Source organism: Podarcis pityusensis (genome assembly GCF_964106645.2).
Source record: "Podarcis pityusensis genome assembly, chromosome: 7".
Taxonomy (NCBI): Eukaryota; Metazoa; Chordata; class Lepidosauria; order Squamata; family Lacertidae; genus Podarcis; species Podarcis pityusensis.
The window spans coordinates 46,830,021-46,853,338 of NC_138031.1; the positions used below are offsets into that span (position 1 = coordinate 46,830,021).

At 41.2% G+C, this 23,318-nt stretch overlaps 1 protein-coding gene across 2 annotated transcripts; it reads right to left on the reverse strand.

Annotated features, from left to right (window-relative positions):
• Positions 1–10: 10 nt before the first annotated feature.
• ENOSF1 (enolase superfamily member 1) lies at positions 11–22,733 on the reverse strand. Of its 2 annotated transcripts, none has more exons than XM_081013136.1 (16): positions 22,345–22,728; positions 21,135–21,243; positions 16,201–16,316; positions 14,593–14,679; positions 12,809–12,835; positions 11,460–11,532; positions 10,333–10,371; positions 9,765–9,847; positions 8,372–8,406; positions 6,330–6,417; positions 5,145–5,279; positions 4,337–4,378; positions 3,053–3,182; positions 2,656–2,755; positions 1,596–1,677; positions 11–466 (listed from the first exon to the last, which is right to left on the reverse strand). In XM_081013136.1, the coding sequence occupies exons 1-16, from the start codon at positions 22,426–22,428 to the stop codon at positions 356–358; spliced, it is 1,341 nt and encodes a 446-aa protein (XP_080869262.1). In that variant the 5' UTR covers positions 22,429–22,728; the 3' UTR covers positions 11–355. The 2 variants fall into 2 exon arrangements, 1 of the variants encoding a protein (XP_080869262.1); XR_013988444.1 differs by having other exon boundaries at positions 376–466; positions 1,596–1,717; positions 22,345–22,733.
• Positions 22,734–23,318: the final 585 nt, after the last annotated feature.

Below are 23,318 nucleotides of genomic sequence, written 5' to 3' on the forward strand. Positions count from 1 at the left end.
AAACACAGCATCTAGTCATCGTTTCTTTATTTGAAACTTCTAAACTCAGCAGATGCACATTCGAAGTGCAATCTTGCATTATATAATCCTGTAGTTCCTGGAACAGTGTCAGGAAAAATGAATCATGTACCCTTTCATCTTAACTATTAAAAAGGCTCTTATTTTTTCTTAAAGTGATCGGGAGTTCTATAGTTGGGGCTGCAATCTATTCTTGTTATGTAAGTGGAGGAAAGCTTTCTAAAAGCATTAATTTGAATCCGAAATCATCTTGTAGCTTCAGCAAAACCAACCATTTGTTGTGGTAAATATAGCTCTGGGGAGTTTAAACCTCACCCTGAAAACTCAGTGTTTAAGCTTATTTTAGCTGTATTTTATGTTCACAGAGGAGCTTCTGCCAGACTTCTCCTTGTGGAAACTGGTATTTCCTTGCAGAATCTTCTTTCATTTCAGTGGAATATCCAGCTGCCTGAAAGAACGAATTATTATTATTATTATTATTATTATTCCCATTTCATATAAAGATCACAGGGCAGTTTATAGGATAAAAACACAAATAACGTAGCACAACAACAGACAAATTTAAAAGGTCGTAGATTGTTTTTTTCTATTTAAAACATTCCTCTTCACCAGAGGTGATTAAACAATCTTGCACCTTTGGCTAACTTGCAGCACTTAGGAAACAGGAAGCATGACTAAAGCTGTAATGGAGCTATATCATAGTAGGAGAATAGACACTGCAAGAAGAACAAAATCCCCATTTTTCTTGCTGCCTGATCTTCTACTTCAGCCCTGCTGTGGGGTGAGAAAACAAATATCTGTGTTGGCCACACCTACTCTGACATAGAGACCTCAGAGGCATGACTAACGTTCGGTGTGACTCTTGGGTGAAAAAGATTAGCCACCTCATAATATGTTCTAGCTACTGAAGACAATTTTCATGTAAACTAGTGCATAGAATTAGCCTTAAACATCTTCAGGTTGTATATCCCCACCTCTACTTTGTCACTATTTTGGCAGGTCTGCCTAGAAACAAGCTAGTATGATACAGAACCTGTTAACTTCTGTATAGGTTGCGAATATATTTAGCAGCAACTTACGTATTGCATTCAATAATGCATTTTGGTTTGTGTTTTGCATTAATTGGGCATAGCGTTCACTAGGTTATAGTGAACAAAAATTAATGCTAACATCTGGAAGCTTACTCAAGGAACTTTAATTTCAATAGTAAAATTGTAAATACGAAGCAGCCATATATTTTGTGGATTTGCAAAATCTTCTTGAACACTGCTTCAGCAAGAGCCCTAATCCAAACTTCAGAAGCTGTCCCGAGTCTCCTTTATGGGTGGGGAACAGGATCCTGTTAGCAGAACCTAAACTTGCCCACTCCCTACAGGTGTATGGGGCCATCTACCTGTCAATCACCTGATATTACCATGACACGGCGACCAAATCTAGCCTGTGGGCTGTTTTAAAACAATGACAACTTGCACATGCTGTGGATAGGATATATGTGGATTTCCCTCTTGCTTCCATTAACGGTTTGAGGAAATACTTGCATTCTGGGAGCACTGAAAATATTCTGGGGGTACAAATACCTGCGGTGGCATATAGGATGCATTCTTGATTACTACAGGGTACTTGAAGTGTTCATGTAGATGGTCAACATATTCACACATCCTGAAAGGAAAACATTGGTTCACTAGACCTCTTTAAAGTCCTACCAAAAAATAAAGTTATTTCATAATGACTCCAGTTTAACAAAAAGTATTACATTCTGACACAAAGGCTATTTGAGTATAATGTTAACTTACATTTGTTGGGCTACCAGGAAATATGTAAAGTGAAATACTGAGCTCCTAATAATGGAAGGAGACCATTGTAACCCAGTAAGTTTACCCCATCAAAAATTATTATAAATAATAAATTGAGTGTTGTAGCTTTTCACTGTGATAACGTTAACTGCTGCATCAAAATCAAGCCAGCTTGGAGCAGAAATGAATAGCATTGGGGGGGGGGGGGATTACTTCTGAGCTCCATCATTGCAGTGCTGTACATTTTAGTTACATACAGAAATATATAGGGGGAAATACAAAACAAATATTACAAAACAATTCAAGTACTATATCAACACACAAAGAGAATGTACGATGTTGGCAAAAGGCTGTTATTCTGAGAAGTTGCTGAAGATGGAATGGACACCCCACCAATTAGCTGAGTGGTGATTTCACTATTCATTCCAGTAATAGTATACTGATAGCCCTGACAGCATAGTAAGTTAATTGTAATATTGTAATATTTTTTAAAAAGAACATTGGGGTGGGGAGGTAATCGATCCCGTACAGGTAATCAATCCCGTAACTGTTGAGAAATACATGAGAGTATGATGGTTGCTCAGGTTTGCTAAGTAAACAAAGTTTTAGAAAGACTTCAGACTATGGCTGGGATTAACAACAAGGGTTAAAGGGAGGGATAAAAATGAAAACCAGGGCTACGGTTGTGGCAAAGGGTAAAGCTTTATCCTGAATTTCTCTATCAAAAAGATCATATGTATGATTGATCAAACACCAGAACCTAGGCATCGGGTCCAAGAGTCAAAAGCCAAGACTCTTGGAGACTGTTCCAATAGGGAAGAATCAGATAAATACTACTACTAACCTGTTCTCAAGGCTACCAGATATTGAAATGTAGTCAAATATTATCAAGTGCTGTACCAGCTCACAGAGCCCAACCCCTCCAGCATGAGGACACACAGGGACTGAAAACAAAGTATATAAGCTGCATTAGCACTGCTGACAAGACAACACAACTTGTCATCCCTCTAGCCTAAAATATGCTTTGTGGCACTTAATTCATTCCTTTAGCCTTTTAAAAATATATTTATCATAGATGATTCCTGGAAAAAGCCAAACTCCCCTAATACTACCTACTTCTGCTATTAAAAAAATCACATAAAAATCATGCTTACATACAGAAAACCAAATGCTATGCCAGCAGCAGAAATGACCAGAAAACACACCTAGTACTTTTACAGCAGAATTTTCAAGAGCCTTACCTTGAAATTTCTTGGCCATCAGCAGCACAGACAAGTTTTCATTGACACTGCCCAACCTGCAACTATCCACCTGGACGTAACTCAAGGCCTGAGCCTGCAGGAGCTGCTTAAATATCACTCTGTTATGGCACTGCAGATGATGAAAAAAAATTGCTTAGCCCAAATAAGATCAAAATATTTGAAGGTTAGCTTAAAATATATAGAAACGACAGCATTTTATTATAGAGACTATGCTGTTGTTGCCTTTTAAAGCAATGCATATTGAATTTCTGCATCCTAAAAAAAAACAGCTGAAGAGACAACTGAAAAGATTCTGTGCCCTGTTCCATACGAAGGCTTTAAATTATATGAGGAATGGAACAGGGTGTTATTTTTAGCAATGCACACTCATAAAACAAACGAATACAGTTGTAATTAACATATCTAAGGTGATTGCCCCAAAGAAGCATGCATGCATATTTAAATACAGTGGTACCTCTGGTTATGTACTTAATTCGTTCCGGAGGTCCGTTCTTAACCTGAAACTCTTCTTAACCTGAAGCACCACTTTAGCTAATGGGGCCTCCCACTGCCGTGCAATTTCTGTTCTCATCCTGAAGCAAAGTTCTTAACCCAATGTTTTATTTCTGGGTTAGCGGAGTCTGTAACCTGAAGCGTCTGTAACCCGAGGTACCACTGTATAAAATACATAGAACTTCAGGTGTGCTAAAACTGGTTTCTTGACAATTTTGATTTGTTCCATTTTTTCCCCTTAAATGACAATTCAGTAAATATACTTCCATAAGTTGTTTAAATTTTAAGTAGTAGTACAAGGAAATATTTTCCAAGCAAAGCTTTGAATGTAACATTTTATCACAATTGTCACGGCTCCTAAGATAAGTTAGCATAATTTTTTTTAAAGAGAGTTTCCTCCCCACAGATCCATTCCACATAGTTCTGGCACCACCATCATCCTAGCCCTCCAGAGATACTTTTTGTAGGAGAATGAAGGGGACAGGAAATTTTCCTTCCATGAATTTCCTTAAGGTTGCAGTATGTTCTTCCCTGGGAGAAAGTCCCATTGAATTCCAGGGGGCTTACTTCCAATTAGACATCTATTGCATTGCTCTGTAAATTAACTTTGGATCCCTAGCTGACAGGCACACTTTATTTGGTGCTTTCTCATAAACAAATATTTCAGTTCAAGGAAATGTGATGGGAAGATTTTACCCAATTTCAGCAAAGTTCGATGGAATGGCTTCCAAGACAACTAATATAAAATAAGACATTTATAAGGAAACTTACTTGTTCTCCTGTTGCAACACCAATCCCTAATGGCGCTAAAGCCTAAAAACAAGAACAGCTTGTGACATGCCATAGGTTTCTGAGTTTTTCCAAATCCAGATATTCACAGGGGGGAAACAAAATGTAATGGTTCAGCAATCATTTCATACAATTAGAAGAAAGCTAAAGGAAATGATAGAATTATTAGCACAGTTGATACTTTATTTGCTTAATCAATTAGGTGTGAAGAATTACATAAGCGGGTGTGTGCGACCATATGGAATATCCTTGGACTGTAACTGAGCACAGTTATGCACACAAATCCCACTGAAATTAATGGTGCTTAACCATTACTAACTTGGTGCTGGATTTTGGCTATGGTGTACATGCGAGACCACTGGTGCTCTAATAAGTTTTGATCACACATCCTTGGCTAGTATTATATTTCTCATATAATTTGAACTTCAGGCCAAACATATTAAAGAGTGCTTGAATCACATGCATTTTAAGAGCATTGCTGGTTGGCTTGCACACGGATGTATATATTTTTCAGTCTTTTATTAGCCTTCACAAATATGTTATTCATTTAAAGTTTAATGGAATATATGCTGCATGTGTGACAGGATATTGTAGCAAGTAGATGTTAATGACTTTTGACAACTGTTTGAGCCTGAACTCTGAGTGTTCTAAAGAAAACCACAAGTCAATAAATCATCAAAGTTCTCTGTTATGTAGAGAGTCCAATGCCCTGATTCAGTTGGGACAAAACATAAATCCTAGATCTACATTAGGTTGTCATCTCACCAAAATGGAAAACAACTCCTCTGACCTTGGCAATGGTTGCGTGCCCAAGAATATCGTCAGGGGAAGTTGGTTCCTCGATCCACAGTGGTTTGAATTCAGCTAGTTTTGTGACCCATTCTATGGCTTCTTTCACTTCCCATCTTTGGTTAGCGTCCAGCATCTGAGAATAGTTACAGACGGCATTCACTCAACTATGTCATTGAACTCAGTGTTGTAACAATGGTAATGTTGATTTTAGACAGATGGAAAGTAAGGAGAATTTGAGTCAAGCTTTTCTTATGACACACGCTAGGTTCATACTGCTGAGGTGTTAAACAATTTGAATCATCTAGTATCTGCTGGCTAGCATTTTCTATTGAAGTAGGAAGAAATAATGTACCCAATTCTCCAAACTACACATTTATTCTAAAGAAACAAAGTCCTAATTAACTATGACCAACACAGGACTCAAATGTAGTGAAAAATCCTAGCAGTTATGCTTTGGCTAAGACCGCAGTCCTGTGCATGCTTCAGTCGGGCTTGCTTGCAAGTAAATGCACACAATGTGTTAACCTTATTACAATGAATAAGAAAACAAAATACAATACAGTGGAACCTCGGGTTGCGAACGTGATCTGTGTGGGAGGCATGTTCGCAACCTGCAGCGCCATGTCTGCGTACGCATGGGTCGCAATTCTGTGCATGCGCAAAGCACAATTTAGTGTTTCTGCGCATGTGCGAGTGCAGAAACCTGGAAGTAACCCGTTCCGGTACTTCCGGGTTCGGTGCGGTGCGCAACCCGAAAATGCGCAACCTGAAGCGTCTAACCCGAGGTACCACTGTACTAAAGATAGTGCCTGAAGAAAGTTTTGGAGGGCCACATAACTAAAATGTATATTTTTAAACATTAAGTTCATCAAAGCTGATTCCAAAAAATAAAGAGACTCAGATTTGTCAGTATGTGCAAAGCAGGCTTCCTCAACCTCGGCCCTCTAGATGTTTTTTGGCCTACAACTCCCATGATCCCTAGCTAGCAGGACCAGTGGTCAGGGATGATGGGAATTGTAGTCTTAAAACATCTGGAGGGCCGAGGTAGAGGAAGCCTGGCCAAAATCAATGGCTGGTTACTTTCCACCCCAACATAGGGATGGATTCCAACCATCCACATGATTGACAGTGACAGGCAGCATGATATTACAACAAAACATAGCCCTAGATATGTGATATATACCAGTATATTTTCAGGACCAATCATTTCTCTAACAAGTCTGCATCTCCGAATGTCATCCTGGAGATCCGCTCCAACTTTTACTTTGAACCTAGGGACACATTTGTAATAAAATTAAGATGGCTAAAAGTTTGTAACAGCTTTTTTCTTCTTCTATGATCACTCATTTCTTTTATCTTTTATGTAACAGCATAACAATGAGAACTGGAGAAGGGCTTGCTCTTCAAGGCTAAACTGAGTCTTTGCTCGCCTAGAAGGAGATAATATAGACTCAGTTTAGATTGGGGCAGAATTAATTTGTTTTAAACCTGGCCCATCATGTACTCTGTAACTTGTTGCAGGCCTAGAAGACTTCTCTCCCACAATATCCTTGTAAAACACACCCACAGGAACTCAAGGGATTAAGGCCTCCTACTCCTAGACTCTCTAAAAGCACTCCTGATGCTCCTTTCTACTTTCTCCCACAATTTATCATGAAATGTTACTTTTTAAGGCCTGCTTCAGGAGCCTTGGTTACTTAACTGCTGTAGTAACAATGTTCTGAATGCAAGGATCCCAAGTTCTTAGAAATGATCTGCAAAGTGTGAGAAACTATATTTCCCAGGAGTCTTGGTGCCCACAATGTTGCTGCCACTTAAGACTTCTGAAGGAACAGCCTTTCTTACAGGCACCTCTTCCAGGTGTGTGTGTATTTATATTTTGAAAGAATGGGAAATGGGTGTCTGTGGCACTGAGGAACGCTGTTGTTAAGAGATGAACTAATTGTGAACTGAGACTGAACTTGTGAAAGACTTGGTTTGGGATCAGAATTAGCCTAGGAGTTCCAAACTGGAAAAGTTTATACTCTACTCTCCAACTTTGAACTTCAGAAGCAATATGAACAAGAACAACTGTTGTTGTGTAAAAACATCTCATGTAAATCCATGCCAACTGGTGGACTCGGTGATATGTGAGCATGAGTAACTTGATGTAGGACTGAGTCCAATGCCCTGATTCAGTTAGGGTGAAACGTAAATCCTAGACTGACGTTCTAGGTTGGTTTCTGTGTGCACTGGAGATACAACTTGCCTCCACTACACATGTACGCACATGCTCATACTCCTGCAATGCAGAAGAAAGGGACCAGCTGTGCTGCTCACCTGTTTGAGGTGCAGAAGGACAGTCATTTCTTCTTTCTTTCAGCCCAGCAATTGAGCTGAGCTGTCAAAGCTGACGGCAACAACTTTGCTGTAGTGGTTGGTGGTCCTCACCTGATCGCCCATCACCTGTGTTGCTGCTTCTCACCAGGAGGGTGGGTATGTGGGATATGGCAGTTAAGGTCTGTCCAGTGCAAATGCACACACTGCTGGTACCATGCAGGCCTTGCCCCTACCCCCTACCTCCCAGGAAGCGGGAAAAAATGAAGGCAGCAGGTGGTCAGATGAACTACCAACCATGACTGCAACTTTTGGATGTAGTGCCTGTTAGAATTCCTCCTCCGTGGTTGCAGTCATGGGATTGTTGTCTATCACATGACAGTGTATGTTTTGACTCCACAAAGTGGGAAGTGACGGAGACAGGATGTTTGTGTTACTGTGTTCTGTGATGTGGGACTACTGTCCTTCGTTATCTCTCCTTGCTGTCTGATGCTAGAGAGAGAGGGAGCCATGTTGCAGTGCTCCGTGCGTGTTTATATTTAAATAAAGTAGATTAGCCAAAATGCTGAGTTGCTGAGGTCTGTTATGCCAACTGCGAATACTCTGCAGATCCCTAAGTGTGTTGGTGTCTGTTGGCATTGGTTGCTGTGATGTTCGGGCTGAAAAAAAGCTTTTGAAGCTCCCGAATGAACGACCAGGAGGGAGAGAACATGCCAGTCGGGCATGTGCCTCTGCCAGGGTCCTACTCGAGTGTAGGACGAGCTCCTGACAGTGCCTGTATGTACATAAAGCAGCAATTGTGTAGCCCACTTTGGAAGCAAATCAGTAACTTCCTGACAAACCAGAACTTGCCTGTTATGTATATCTTATAAAACTAGAAGTGAAGTATTCAATATAAATTGACTATACCTGGTCCAACCATCCTTCAGCGCTTCAGTACAAAGCTGCCAAGAAAGTTACATCTGTCATACACACACACACATACAGTACACATGAGCAACCATTTGTACAAAAGGACTCTTAGCCGAACCGTCAGAATCTGTTGGTTTTATTGTCTCGTCTTTCATAGCAGTGTATTTCACAGGTTAATAGTGAGTTCACTCGCTTAGCGTGATTTAAGATTTATTGCTTTTTAGGTTCACCGGTCTAGAGCCGCCTCTGCAAAACTGGTACCCTCCAAATATTTTGGAATGCAACTCCCATCAGCCTCAGTCAACACAGTTATGCTGGCTGGAGCTGATGGAAGTTGTATAGTTCAAAAACATCTGGAGGGCACCAGGTTTGCAAAGACTTAAAAAGCAGGGAGTGAGAAGAAATTGTCATTTCACACAATCCCTGTATGTGTACAATACAAGTGTGTCTACCCACACAGAATGCAGAATTGAAGGGAGAGTCTATCCTGGGAGATCTATCTGTCACAAAAGAGGGGCAAATGGATCATAGGAGCAATATCTACTTAAACCGGCGTTACCACACATGGACCATGATTCATATAAATTGTTCTATGCACAGAAGGAGAAAGAACAAACCCTTTAAGACTTGTTTCCATATCCCACCCACATAAAACAGCCAGGGAAAATTGGACAGATTTGCCCATCTCTGCAATTTCGTTCCCTCTCAGTTTCTCGTTTTTAGTCCTAAATTCAGTTCTCCACATTTCAACACTTTGCAATAATAATAAAAAATCCTTGTGAAAATCCAACAGCATTAGTGCACGTCTCCTAATTTACACCTTTTTGTATGCAATCATGCCTAGAGACATATTTTTGTAAAGCACTTTCCCCTGAAATAATGCATTTCTGAATGCTATTTTTATTAATACATGCATTTTTATGGACACAGTATCCCAGTATATGCATTTTTGCACACATTACTTGGTTTTAAAAGGTCTGAACGGTGGCTGTGTTTCCATTTGCATATTATTTTGGAAACTCTGCATTAGCAAAGTTCGTATTTTAATGCAAACTGGATCAAATTTCTCCTCCATCCCTAGTGTGATGGAGGGCCACAGACTCCCTGTTTTAAGAAGAAAGAAAAAGAAGGCTATGTCGCTATGCATGTGAGACATCAGTGGCCGTTTCCCATATCAAGTTTCAGAATAACCTTTTGGGAGTCTAAGAGCAACAGTGACCCATGTGCATGCCAAAAAAATGACAATATCTGACAGCTACATTTGAAAATGGAATTTGCTTCTGACTCAGACTCTTCCTCTGTACTGCCTAAAGCAATTATGTTTGCTCATCTTTTGTGCATCTGAACTCAAAGCAGAAGTCTAAACGGAAAGAGTGCGGAAGAACCAAACCTGTTTCAGTTGTTGGTCTGGATAGCCTAGCCAAGCACACGATGTGGTATAAGCTGGGTAGCCGCATTCCAACATTTGTTCTTCTACAAAGAGGCAGAACGTCACCACCAGCAATTTAAATGAAATTTCCTTGCAACAGAATCACTACCCTGGGAAAACACATCTGGATTCCCTACAACAACTGGACACTAAAGTAAAAATGTTTTAAAAGACCTCTAGGATGAATGAAAAGCCTGGATTCCCACAGGGTCATTTCCCACTGCTTTGCCTGTAAGTAGCTAAGAGTTTCCAAATGCTGCCTTTAAAGAAGGGTTGAGGAACCACCATTTGTTGTTGGATTCGCAACTCTCCTCATCGCCAGCCAGCATGGCCAATAGTCAGGGAAGGTGGGAGTCCAACAACATTTGGAGGGCCACAGACTCCCTGTTTTAAGAAGAAAGAAAAAGAAGGCTATGTCGCTATGCATGTGAGACATCAGTGGCCGTTTCCCATATCAAGTTTCAGAATAACCTTTTGGGAGTCAAACTAATAATCAACTAACAGCAGAAGGAAGGGTTGTTCTGCTTACCTCTTTGTTTTTTCCCCACTAGGCCACTTTGAAGGATTGCTAGTGAAATGGAAAGAGAAAGCACAATGTTAAAACCAAAATGCAATGTCATTCCTATCTTTATTTATAAAGAGTGCTATTTTTATAAAGCAAAATTACATGGAAGTGCACTTGCTGTACAAATAATTACAGGGTCTATACTCTGAGCTGTTGTTACACTGAAGCCTAAAGAATGAGCCATGAAGTACAGTTCACAGTTTAAACCTCTGCTTAGTCACAGATTCACTGGTGGCAGGGTGTCATAGGTAAGCCATTCATTTTCAACCTCTGCATTTTCAAAACCTCCCCATTTGGAAATAATAATAAAAATAGTTTTATTCTTTATACCCCGCCCTTCTGGCTGGGTTTCCCCAGTCACTCTGGGCAGCTCCCAACAGAGGACTAAAAACAGAATAAAACTTCAAACATTTAAAACTTCCCTAAACAGGGAAGAGATGGTTGTAGTGGGCTGCTCTAAGAATAGTTTAAAAGTTTACTGAGCTAATGGAGGTAAAGCACATTAAGTACAGTGGTACCTTGGTTCTCAAACACCTTGGTACTCAAACAACTTGGAACCCAAACACTGCAAACCCGGAAGTAAGTGTTACAGTTTGCGAACATTTTTCAGAAGCCAAACGTGCTCCGTTTTGAGTGCCACGCTGAGGTCTGTCTGTTTTTGCTATTTATTTTGTGTTTTTGTTTTTGTGCCTTTTTTGTTTTGTTTTTGTGACTGTGTGGAACCCAGTTCAGCTACTGATTGATTGTGTGACTGCAATACATTGTTTATTGCTTTCATTTTATGGATCAATGGTCTCGTGAGATAGTTAAATTCATGTTAAATTGCTGTTTTAGGGGTCGTTTTTAAAAGTCTGGAACAGATTAATCCATTTTGCATTACTTTCTATGGGAAAGCACACCTTGGTTTTGGAACTGACTTCCAGAACGGATTACGGTAAGTTTGAGAACCAAGGTACCACTGTACTGAGAAAAAGCACTCCTCTTACTAATTACTGAATATTAAATTTCCGGACTTGGTTAACAGAACGAAATCAGTAGGGCTAACCTAAAGTAAGTGAATGTAGGTTTTGCGGCCTATAAAAATAACTTACTGAGAGCTTCTTCTTCTGTCAAGGCATCTGTAATATATCTGAAATCTATGCAAGATAACAACTGTTTGGGATCCTGGTTAGGAAAAAGGAATCAAATTGTTGTATTATTTGAGAAGTGAAACACCATGTATGATTAACCCAGTCCAAGAGACATTTTCCATGCACAGAAACAGGTTTGTGTGTTCAGAGGTCTGTTGATGCATGCCCACCCAGAGTCACTAATCACATGTGCACCTTTGCTGGCTGTGACCAGAGCAAGATCTGAGCCACAACGTCCTACTCTGGAAATATCCTGGCACCTTACAATGGTGGAAGCAAAATAACAAAAGGACCAAGTTTGAAACCAACTGTGAGTTTCAATGCCGATACTGTTGCACACATACAAAGCACACCGATGCTTTTCTGTACTCTCCCACTGGGTGGCATTGGTTGAAGTTCGATAAGTTTATTGTGCTAGCTGAAGGCCAGGACAAAAACCATATAAACACAAACAATAAAAATATAGAACAAATCCTCTGCTTAAACCAACAAAACAATGCAAGGGCAGCATTGGTAAAGTGGAACTTTGCTCAGCCAGGGGTGTAATCTGATGTGGCACATGAATTGAAAACCACTGATCTTTAGAATCTGGTTTGTATAGACACAGGACCTCAACACAGCAAACATTCATTGAGAAAGCCCTGTGCATAGAGGCAAATGCAAACAAGCAGCATAACAAGCTGCAAAATTGACATTCAAACGAGTAACCTGATGCAACAAATACCAAAACATGCAGGCTGTACAATTTTGGATGTGGATCATGTATATATATTAGCCTCTTGGAATAAGGACCTGTCAAACTTGTTCTTTATAGAGTGCTCTGTATATAGATGGTGCTACAGGAAAACAAATAATGAAAATACGCTAGATTCCTTTTTGAGGACCAAAATAGTACACAAATTTAAATAGCTATTTGCTTACTTTTCTTTGATTACTTATACCTCAAATGTTTAGTGATATCAATTTACACACCAACCAACTTAAAAATAACATAAATATAGATTTCTATTGTAATATTGACAATCGTGGCATTTCTTTCTTACTGTACTTTTTTTTAAAAAATGAGCACTATAAATGCCAACTAACATCTGGTATAGCATTTGTTCATGGACAATTGTTTGCACAGCAATGCAGGAAGCACAGAGATGGCAAGTAAACTGTGTAGTCCACAGGACTCAGAAGACTTTGTGGATTTTTGCCACAAACTATTTAACTAGTGAAAGGTCGTAATTTGTAACCATAGCTTTATACCATTACTTTAGCACAGCAAGGACATGAATAAACAATTACTAATACAGTTTTTTTCTTACCATATCAACAAGCAGTTTCCAGAGTGGCTTTAAAAAAAATGAGAGAGAGAGATTGAAATATTTAAAGTTGCTATGTCAGGTCTGAGGGAGGGGAGGTCTGTTGTTGGACTCCAAGTCCCATCAGCTGCAGCCATGACTGACAGCCTGAGATGATAGGAGATGTATTCCAACAAAATCTGAAGGGGGACAGATTTTCCTCATCCCTGTGTTTGAACACTTATAGCAGCTGTTAGGGTAAATTAACAGGTTACAGAAAGACAGCTGCTTATATTCTTTGACATGCGAGCCAGGAATTGTTATGAATTGGTGCTCAGATTCCATTAAGTACAACACCTGCATTTTGCAACTGGATGATACTAGTCATTTCTGTTAACATGCTCTCTGCAGGGGCCCAGGATGCTGAATGCACAGGTTAGAGGCTGCTTGCTTTCCTCTGATAGGCTGGCCAAGGTGATGAGGGGCTTTGCCCTGACTCTGTGGCTAGTTCCCCAGTATTTTAAGGAGCACCTCTGGATTTTTCTTACACTCTGCATGTATTTGGCCATGCAGATACACTCAAGCTGAGATGTCACTGTGGTAGCAGTCAATAACAGAATGCATTATGGGAACTAACAAGGCATTTCCATTTGGATACTTTGAGCTGATGCAGCCTAAGAATACTGGCAAGGTATGGAGTGCTACAACCTGCCATCTGTTTGCTCAACCTTTGCCTCTCATGGCTACTGAGAACTGGCAGGCCTGGGCAGCTCAGTTGGTTACAGCATGGTGCTGATAATGCCAAGATGGCAGGTTCAATCTCTGTATGGCACAGCTGCATATTCCTGCATTGCAGGGAGTTGAACTAGATGGTTCTCAGGGTCCCTTTCAGCTCTACAATTCTATGATTCTAGGAGAGAGATGACTGAGCGTCTCAGCTGCCTTGAAGGAGGTAGAGATGCAACCATGCCTTGGAACTGATCGCTGCTGTCAGTGAGCCCCTTTGAAGATGCATTTTTACCGGAGAAGAGTTGGTGGAAGAAGACTGGAAAAAGTTTAAAGACTATTTACAGAAATACTGTAAAATTAATGAATGTTAGAAAAATGTTGGAATGAAGTTATATGGCTTTAGTAGAAATGTTATAAGGAATTAAGTATAAATAGATTAATAGAGTATTAAAGGAAAAAATAAGGTTAGAATGTGTTAAGATAATTATAGGATAGAAAACAGGAAGATGGAAAGGAATTGCTGAAACAATTAACAGAAGTGGAATACAAAAAGGGAGGTGTGAGGAGGTCGTGGAAATAAGTGAATGAAAGATAAGATATTGAAATTGTTTGATGTGTTTTAAACTTTTTGTTTTGTTTTGTTAGTTTAATGTGTTAGTGTTATGTAATGTTTTTGTATTGTATTGTATTGTTTTTGTAGTGTTTAAATTGTTGGAAAAGTAATAAATATTATTTTCAAAAAAAAAGAAGATGCATTTTTACCTCAGTCAGCTGATTGGTGCTAATAGCACACCTTCAAACAGCTCGCTATGAGCCCTGCTATGTCCATTTGAAGGTATGGTTTGCACCAGTTCTGGCTATTCCCACTACTGGCTCCAGTCATGACCACTGGTGGGCAACACCCACCCACCACACGTGTGTCTCTTGAGGGCAAATCCAAATGATAGAATATCAATGATATAAATACATCAGCCACCTGAAATTAGGAAAAGTCCTACCCTTCCATTCATGGAAAAACAGAATAGTTGGGAGGTGGACTAAACTGTGATAGTCTTGTCCACTTGTTTCCAATTCATTACCTTCCCTTCCTGTTTGGCCCACAAGTCCCAGACCGCATTCAGAATAGCAGCCGTGGCTAAATGCACAGCTCCTTTCTCAGGACCAATCTGTCAACAAAAGGATGTCGTCAATATATTATGGTAGCCATGAAGAGATAAGTATGACAAGACTCCCCAAAGGCCTACAAGGTATCTAAAGCATTTAGAATAATCTAGCTAAGGCAGCCCCCTTCGTTGAACGATATCAAGAAAAGGTTGAGCAAGGATATCCTTTTATGGAATAAGCAGCTACATGTCTCCTTTCAGTTCTGTAAGCCTATAATTCTTGGTTCCCAGATTTGCTGTGAATACATATTTGTATGGAAGAAAACAGTGAAGGGGAGCTGCATGACGCGTTTAGCCAAACTACCTTGGAGCAAGACTGCGAACCATGCAGGCTCCCAAAGAGATGTTTCACAACCACTTTGCTCCTCCCTGGTCAATTTTACCACCATGCAAATATATGGTTTAGCACGCCCTCTGAACAGAGACTCCTGGTTAAGTTCTCTCCTCACTAACTGTAAGCTGTAACCAAGAACAAACCTTGCCTCACCAAGCGAGCATAAAACTTACCCGCTTGCACTGAGCTTAGCTCTGCCCATCACAGAAGCAAAAAGGACTGGGGAGGAATGAAGTGGTTGAGCACTCCTCTCCAGGATCCCACACATTCTTGGTAAGTCAGAGTTTGGCTTTCCATGTCATGCAAATCAGCCCTTTGAGATTTAGATAAATTGAGGTCAATTATATTCCAAGGCGTATTAAAGTACAGCTGGTATTTTCCAGCACACCCAGCACAAACATATACATTGGCTTGTACAAAACCATAACATGATGGGCGCATCTCACTTAGCAATGTCCCTGCATTGTTTGGGGTTTGTACAATAGTGGCATTTTGTGAATATTTGTTGAAAATGTGTAAGTCAATAAACGGGGCTGAGTGAGAGCATGTGACGTTGCCACGAATACAAGAATACAAGCAATGTTGAACCTAAGTCTTAGGTTGCACCAAGTCAGCTCTGCTTTACTTGGTAATACATGTCTGATGGCAGGATCAATACCTACCATACTGGCCCAAATATAAGCCGCACTTTTTTTTCCAAATTCCGAACATGAAAAGTTAAAAGTGCGGATTACAAAAATTGGATTTTACAGTATCGCTGCTGAAACAGACATACGGTAAAATGGAACAAATTTTTTTTTCCCCAATTTGTGAGCTTGAGACTGTTCATTTATGATTTACAGGAGTGAGTGCTTGTGGAATTGTAGCAACTGAACAGCAATTTGCGATTTTAGCAATTGTACAGTAACTTTTGCAGGCTTGCAAGATCAAAGGCTTAAATTGGCTTGGAGTTACAATTCTACCAACTGCAGTGATTTTCAGCCTGTAACCCAATTTTAAGGGAGCAGCTTATATTCGGGTATTGTATTTTTTTTTCTTTCCCCCCTTTGTATTTTAAAGGTGCGGCTTATTTGCGGGTGCGGCTTATATTTGGGCCAATACGGTAAATAGATTTCCAGTTATTTTTTCTTACACAGACACTTTTGCATTCATGCATTAGCCTTATTCCAAAATGCTGAAAAGTATCTTACCCATCGGAGTTGCCCATCACTGGTGAGCTGCCGGTAGAAACCTCGAAAATCACCAATTATTTCATCCAAGTCTTTATTGACCACATGAGCAGAAAGTGCATTGACTGCACAGACAACTGCAAAATACACCAAAATCTTGAAGGGTTTTAAATTGCAAATAAATCCAGGATTTTAGTGAGCTGTGAAAATATGGTGTGTTCAGTCCTTCAAACCAAAAACAACTCTTGAATGAAATCCTAGAGAGATGAAATATCAGTTTGGCCAGGGATGACTGGTTAAATCACAGAATTGTCCTTGGCACTTTACTTCTATATTTCTGCACTTAGCATGAGGTAGACAACAAAACTATGTAAAATTACAGTATGACAAATACAGGAGGAGGATTAATCCTAAAGCCACTTAACTCAGCTAGGAACTTCTTAGAAGGCAGGTTATAAATCACGTAAATGGGAGTGGTGAATAATGAGGCCAAAGGCTTGTCTAAACAGGCAGAAAGTGCCATCAGCTCTCACAAGGAAGGGAATTCCAGCCTGAGTGCAGTCACAGACAAAACATTCTTCCATGTCCCTTGAAAACACTATCCAGATATTGACAGGGCTTTTCTGAAAATTCTTATAGACAATTGGCTTCATAGGAAGGCAGGCGACCTGGTCATTATGAAAGGACTGCTAGTGTTTCAAGAGAACAAATAACAAATTTAATAACAAATTTAAAACATTGTAAAAAATGTATAAATTGCTGTTGGAATAGCATTTGAAAGATGAAGAGGTTAAGTCGGTTATGATACATTGGGCCAAAGATTTTGGTTATACAGTAGTACCTCGGGTTAAGTACTTAATTTGTTCCAGAGGTCCGTTCTTAACCTGAAACTGTTCTTAACCTGAAGCACCACTTTAGCTATTGGGACCTCCTGCTGCCGCTCCGCTGCTGGAGCCCGATTTCTGTTCTTATCCTGAAGCAAAGTTCTTAACCTGAAGCACTATTTATAATGAGATGTTGAAATATACATTTACAAAAAAAACCCAGAAGCATTTTTACTTGGTATTGTAGGCACTGACATTAAAAGACAAGATAAAAAACTGTTTTTATATGCAACAACTGCAGCAAGAGTATTATTGGCACATAAATGGAAGCAGGAAGAACCACCGATAAAAGAGGAATGGCAGATGAATGTAGATTGAACGAATCAGATTTTGTAAAGCAGTTCCTAATTTTGGCAAGAAAAGAACAGAACTCCAAAGGGATTGCATGCCATCAATTCCTTCCTAGCAGAAGCGGGATAAGGTAGGGTATACAGAAAGTATCTGCATGATGCATAAGCCAAACTCCTCTTACTTCAGCTGAGGTGAACAGAAGCAGTAAAAGATATCAAAAGAGAACTGTAAATCATATAATCTGATTAGGGTTATCACAGCTGTTTGATCAACATCATGCCTTGCAACTCATTTACTAGTGTTAATAGAAATAAAAAAATTCCTTCCTGTAGCACCTTAAAGACCAACTAAGTTAGTTCTTGGTATAAGCTTTCGTGTGCATGCACACTTCTTCAGATACGTATCTGAAGGTCAGGTTTACTGTAAACTGAATGGTGAGCATTGATAAAGGTAAGTACACGTAAATTGCATGTTGCTTCACCATTTTTCAAACTTCAGGGCTTGAACTTCTTTCTTGGAACTCCTGGAATGCTCAGCAGCACGGAGGTCTCTCTTCAGAGTCCAACAGTAGTCAGCCATCATGACTGCGTCCCAGCGACCCTGATACCTGGTCTCCATCTCTTTCATGTCCTGATGGAATCTCTCCCCCTGCTCGTCACTCATTGAACCCAGGTTCTCAGGAAACCGGGCCATATGTGAAAATAGGTAGTGCATCTTGACACTCACGTTGCAGCCCAGGTTTCTGAAAGCAGTCAGCATGTTGTTGACAAGTTCTGCGTAGTTTCTGGCCTTACTGTTGCCAAGAAAGTTCTTCACTACCAGAACAAATGCCTTCCACGCTTCCAGTTCCACTTCGTTCATTGAGTTTCCGAACTCTGGATCTCTGATGAGCTGACGGATCTGAGGACCGTCAAAGATGTCAGCTTTCAACTTCTCCATGGTCAATCCTGGAAAAGCCTGGCATAAGTAAGTGAAGCAGTCACCATCCTTGTCCAGAGCCTTGGTGAACTGCTTCATTAAGCCGAGCTTGATGTGCTGCGGTGGGAAGAGTATTCTGTCTCTGTCCACCAGAGGGTCGTTGATGACGTTCCTTTTTTTGCAAGGCACCAATTCCTCCCACACAGGCCAGTCTTTCTTCCCTACTATCCCACATGCACAGAAAACATGGGTACTTGGTGAAGCCAGACTGTTGTCCCAACAAAAAGTTCACCATCTTCAGGTCAAGACAAATAAACCACTTATGCTGATCATAACCAATTTTCTCCAGCACATACTTCACCGCTTCAGAGTTCTCCTTCAGTGTACTCGAGTGAGCCAGGGGTATAGAGGCAAACTGGTTGCCATTGTGTAGCAGAACACATTTCAGTGATCGCTTGCTGCTGTCAATGAACAGTCTCCAATCTTTGGGTTCGTACTGTGGCACTCCAAGCTTCAGCAGAAGCTGCGCAATATCTACACAGTACACCAAGTCCTTCTCTTCCGAGAAAAAACGGAGGTACTCTTGATGCCTATTGCAGAAGAAGCTGATGCGAGCACTGTCAGAGAGGAGGTTTTTTTCCTTCAATCTGGATGCCAACAGTTCGGCAGAGTCCTTTGACAAGCTGAGGTCGCGAACTAGATCATTCAACTCCTTTTGGGAAAATGGATGTGGAGCATCATCTTCAAGAACCACTTCTTCTTCTTCATGTCCTTCAACACTGGAGGCATCTTCGTCACTAATGTCAGGAAGTTCTCCGAAGATAGGCACTGGAATTTCATCACAATGAGCTATAGGACGATGTGCTGATTGAAGATCAGGATTAACTTAGTTTTGATCCCCCAACTTAATGCTTTGCCGCACCAATTTATGGAAGATTTCGAGGTTTTATGACTTCAAACTGATCCCTTTTCGACATAATCACCCAGAACTATCGGACCTGAATACTTCTTGTCATTAAAATAATCATTTCCAATCAAAACAATTATTCGACATGGCATTTTACCCCCACCGGCTTCTTCTAAAATGCTCCACACAAGTGTACATGTGAACAAAAACGTAAAAAAAGACATGTGGCCATAGCTCAAAAACTTGACCTGATTGAGCAAAACCAATGTGATTTTTGGATTCAGCGCATCAGATTCATCCTAAATCAACTGAAAAAATGCAGACAACAAATTTGTTGTTGACCAGTGTTATGATTCTGTTGTTGTTGCACTGGGATCGGAAGGAACCGCAGGTGGCTAAGACGTTACTATACTAAGCAGAAACCCAAACTTATGGGGAAATTGCTCAGCAGTTTGCATTGGCAGACGATATACGGGGGGCAGGGGCAGGTGGGGGGGGGAGAAAGTAGCCAAAATGTTTCTAGAAGAAAATAGTAGCTGATATTGCAACTGTTGTGTGTTAAAACCTTTGCTTTAAATCTGATCATGTTTGCCACATTTTACATCACCATTTATACACACACACCCTGGTAAATGATAGAATTTCACCTACTGCTTAAGAGTGCTTTCCAGTTATTCCTTAAATGTAAAGCACACCACTGATGATGAGCATAAGAAACTTTTCATTTGTTTTAAAAGAAGCAAAATTTATCCAGGTTGAACTCTATTGCTAAATGGCATGTAACTCTACACAGATAAGTAGATCAGAATAAATTTTGGGGAGCAGAAGAGTACACATTATCCACAGAAGTGCCCATTGTGTGTGTATGATTAGAAAATGGCATGAAATTTAAGTAGAGTTTTCCCAGGACTGTGCTACAGGTCTGTGAAGTGCATGTGGCAAGATCGAAACGTGAGAGAACATTAAATGTGGGAAGAGATGGGGCAGTTTGCATCCAGTTATTCTGAAACAGACACGTGTGAGGTGAGGTAACTTGCTGGCTAGAGCTGATGGGAACTGGAGTCAAATAACCTATGAAGGGCCACAGTTTCCTATCCCTGTTTTACAATAAATATTAGGTTCCAGATGCAGCAGAAAGGCGTCAAGGTCTATATTTACTGATGTAAAGTCAAGACCACACGAAAACATAATTTGAAAATGTTTACTTATCAGATAAATTTTATCTGCAGATCCAGAAGGCTCTTACACCCATAGGGGCTGTTATTTTCACCTGGTGACTGAAATTATTCAAAAAAGGCCTACAGGTTTCCCAGCCCTGACATCTGGTTGGTTTTTAAGAAGCCACAAGCTTTGTTTTTTGCATCAATAAACAAATATGGCTGCCCCTCTGGAAGTAGCCAGCAGGTGGTGATAGAGTCCACTAATGGCAGCCCTTCAATAATATGAGATTTATGTTTAAAAGCTTCTTAACTCTATGGTTTAGTCCAAAGGAATGCAACAACTTCACATCAGTGCTACCAACCCTGTTGAGTGCTGGCATTAGCATGTTTGAGCTGATGTTCAGGGAAAGCAGCTTTTAAAATATCATCATGATTGCTGGAAAAATGGAGGCTGCTTAAAACAACACTTTGGTAACCTGCAGTTGAGAGCTGCAAGGATAGCTTGCCATTAAATGCCGTGCCTAAGGCAGCAGGAAATGGCAAGAGTTTTGTAGGTACCCTCAGTATTGAAGTAGTATTAACACTAACAGAAGTAATGAAAATTCTCTAACCCTTGGCCAAAAGGCTTCAGTGCTCTATGGCTTTGCAGCGGAGCAGTTGCAATACATGACTTATTAGTACAAAGATCAAGAAAGCTCCTGAACTTAGATTTCCTCTTGGAGGCCCTTTCCAATGAGGAATTGTCATTCTCACAACAGATGATTAATTTAAATTGGAGGCAGCATGATAACTTACCCACTTCTGTCCCTTTGCCCAGCGTAAAGGTTAAGCCATAACCTTTGAGCCCGTCAGGAGCATCTGTTTCTATTACAACATAAACTGCAGAATAATCTGGGTCGGGGTGCTGAATGGAAGAGCAAAAACAACCAATATTGATGCCAGCAACACACACACACACACACACACACACACACACACATCTACATCTGGCTTCTTACATAGACATCTTCACCAAGTACAATTTTTCTGAATAAGGGTTGTTGTTTTTTGTTTTAAATCAAGAGGTGTAGTGTATCTCTTTACCATCAGTGTTGTAGGAAAGGGCAGTGAAAGCCTTCAAACAGGAAGCAGCAACTTTTTCTTCATGAAGAAATTTCCCTATGAATTTACTAACAATAAAAGGGAACAGTGTAGTTCCATATAGAACATGATGTAGTTTCTCCCCTGTGGGTATGGCAGTTATGGTTTGTGTTTGTTACTATGGTTTGTATTTTGGGGTTTTTATATTGTAAAACCATCATGTGATCCTCAGATGATGGGCGTTATAGAATTTTAGTTAAGAGGTAGGGGCAGCCAGGTACACTTGCCCCAACCTCAGAGGGATAAGCTGGCCGTAACTCGCCTGCCCCCCACGGCACTGGACAAGGGGGGACGGGGAGGCCAGCTCCCTCACCCCCGTCAGGTAAAACAATAGAAATATTTAACTGACCAATCACTTCGGTTCTGCCCACCCAACAAAAGTCTTGCCCGCCCCTAACAAAGTCCTGCCCCCCCCCCCCAACAAAAATCTTGGCTACGCCCATGGCACTGGATGCTTTTTGGTTTGAGTTTATAACTTTATTCCAGCAAGACTCCCACCCCGGGCCTCACACAAGCTTGCACGGGGCTGATAATACCTGTCAAGAAGCTATTTGCCCATTCAAACCTAGCTGCGTAAAGGGACAAGCAGCGTGGTGTCTAAATCACGACAGATCCAAGAGCAGAAAGCAGGAACGCGTCTAAAGTGACCGACTAGCATCCTAACCCACTTAAAACTAGGAGATGCAACTTCCGCAGCTCCGTTGAGCTTGGGAAAACGGCCGAGGGAGGAAAGCAAGAGAGGCAGGCGAGCCCAATCGGCGAGATCTAGAGTGGGCGCCCGAGGAGATCTGCCCTGCTGGAGCCGTCGGAGATCCGGCTGCGGCGCGGCGCCTTGGCAGAGAGCGCGCCCGGGCGCAGCGCTTACCATCGCGTCTGAGCCATGGCGGGCCAGGGACGTAGGGAAGCGGACGTCGCTCGCGACCAGACCCAACACCCTCCCTCGGCCCATCGCGACAGGGAGTCTCCGGCGGGAGTTCTGCGGGAATCCGCTTTCCGCCGACCCCTGGGGATCCCTACGGGACGCCGATTGGCCCGCGCGGCGCTTGTGGGCGGCCGTATCCGAGGGGAGGAGGTTGGAGGGGGAAGCAAATGCCGAGGAGGCTCGAAGAACAGGGAAGAGCTAGAGAGGAAGGGGCGGCCCCACAAGTTAGAGCCCCACAAGGCGGAAAGAGGCTGGCCGGAATTCTGGCTGAGTTAGGGTCGCGCTGCGATGCAACTCCAAAGGGATAATCGCGTGGAGTTTGCGCTTATCCTGGAGCGCCGAGGCTAGCTGCGCAACTGTGCCTTTTTCACGCATTTCCCGCCCTGCCTCAAAGAATTCTGGGCGCTGTAGTTTCTTAAGGGTTGCTGGAAGTAGTAACTCTGCGAGGGATGAACTACAGGGCCCAGAATTCTTTGGTGCTTCCAATGTGCTTTAATGGGGTTTGCGATTGAACTCAGAAAAACAAACAAACAAACCTGTTTCTTTAATAGCATGCACAGGCGCACTGCAATGCTAACTTTCTCCCGAACACCCCCCAAAAATAGATACTGTTTCTCAGGTTTATTATGGCATAAGCTTTTGTGGACTTACGAGTTTATACCATAATAAATGTGTTACAGTAAAATTGTCTACTTAGAAGCCCCATTGATGTCAATGTTGCTTACTCCCAGATGAACAGGATCGATTGCAGCCTTAACTCTTGCCCCCCCCCCAAAGTAACACATCAAAGACTTGGGACTTGAGCATTTATGGACACATCCTCTTTGACTAGGAAGTTCTTTCCTCAATCCTTGATGAGGATAGGGATTCTCCAGAGTTATTGGTATAGAAAATGCTTTTTGCACACACTCAGGTGC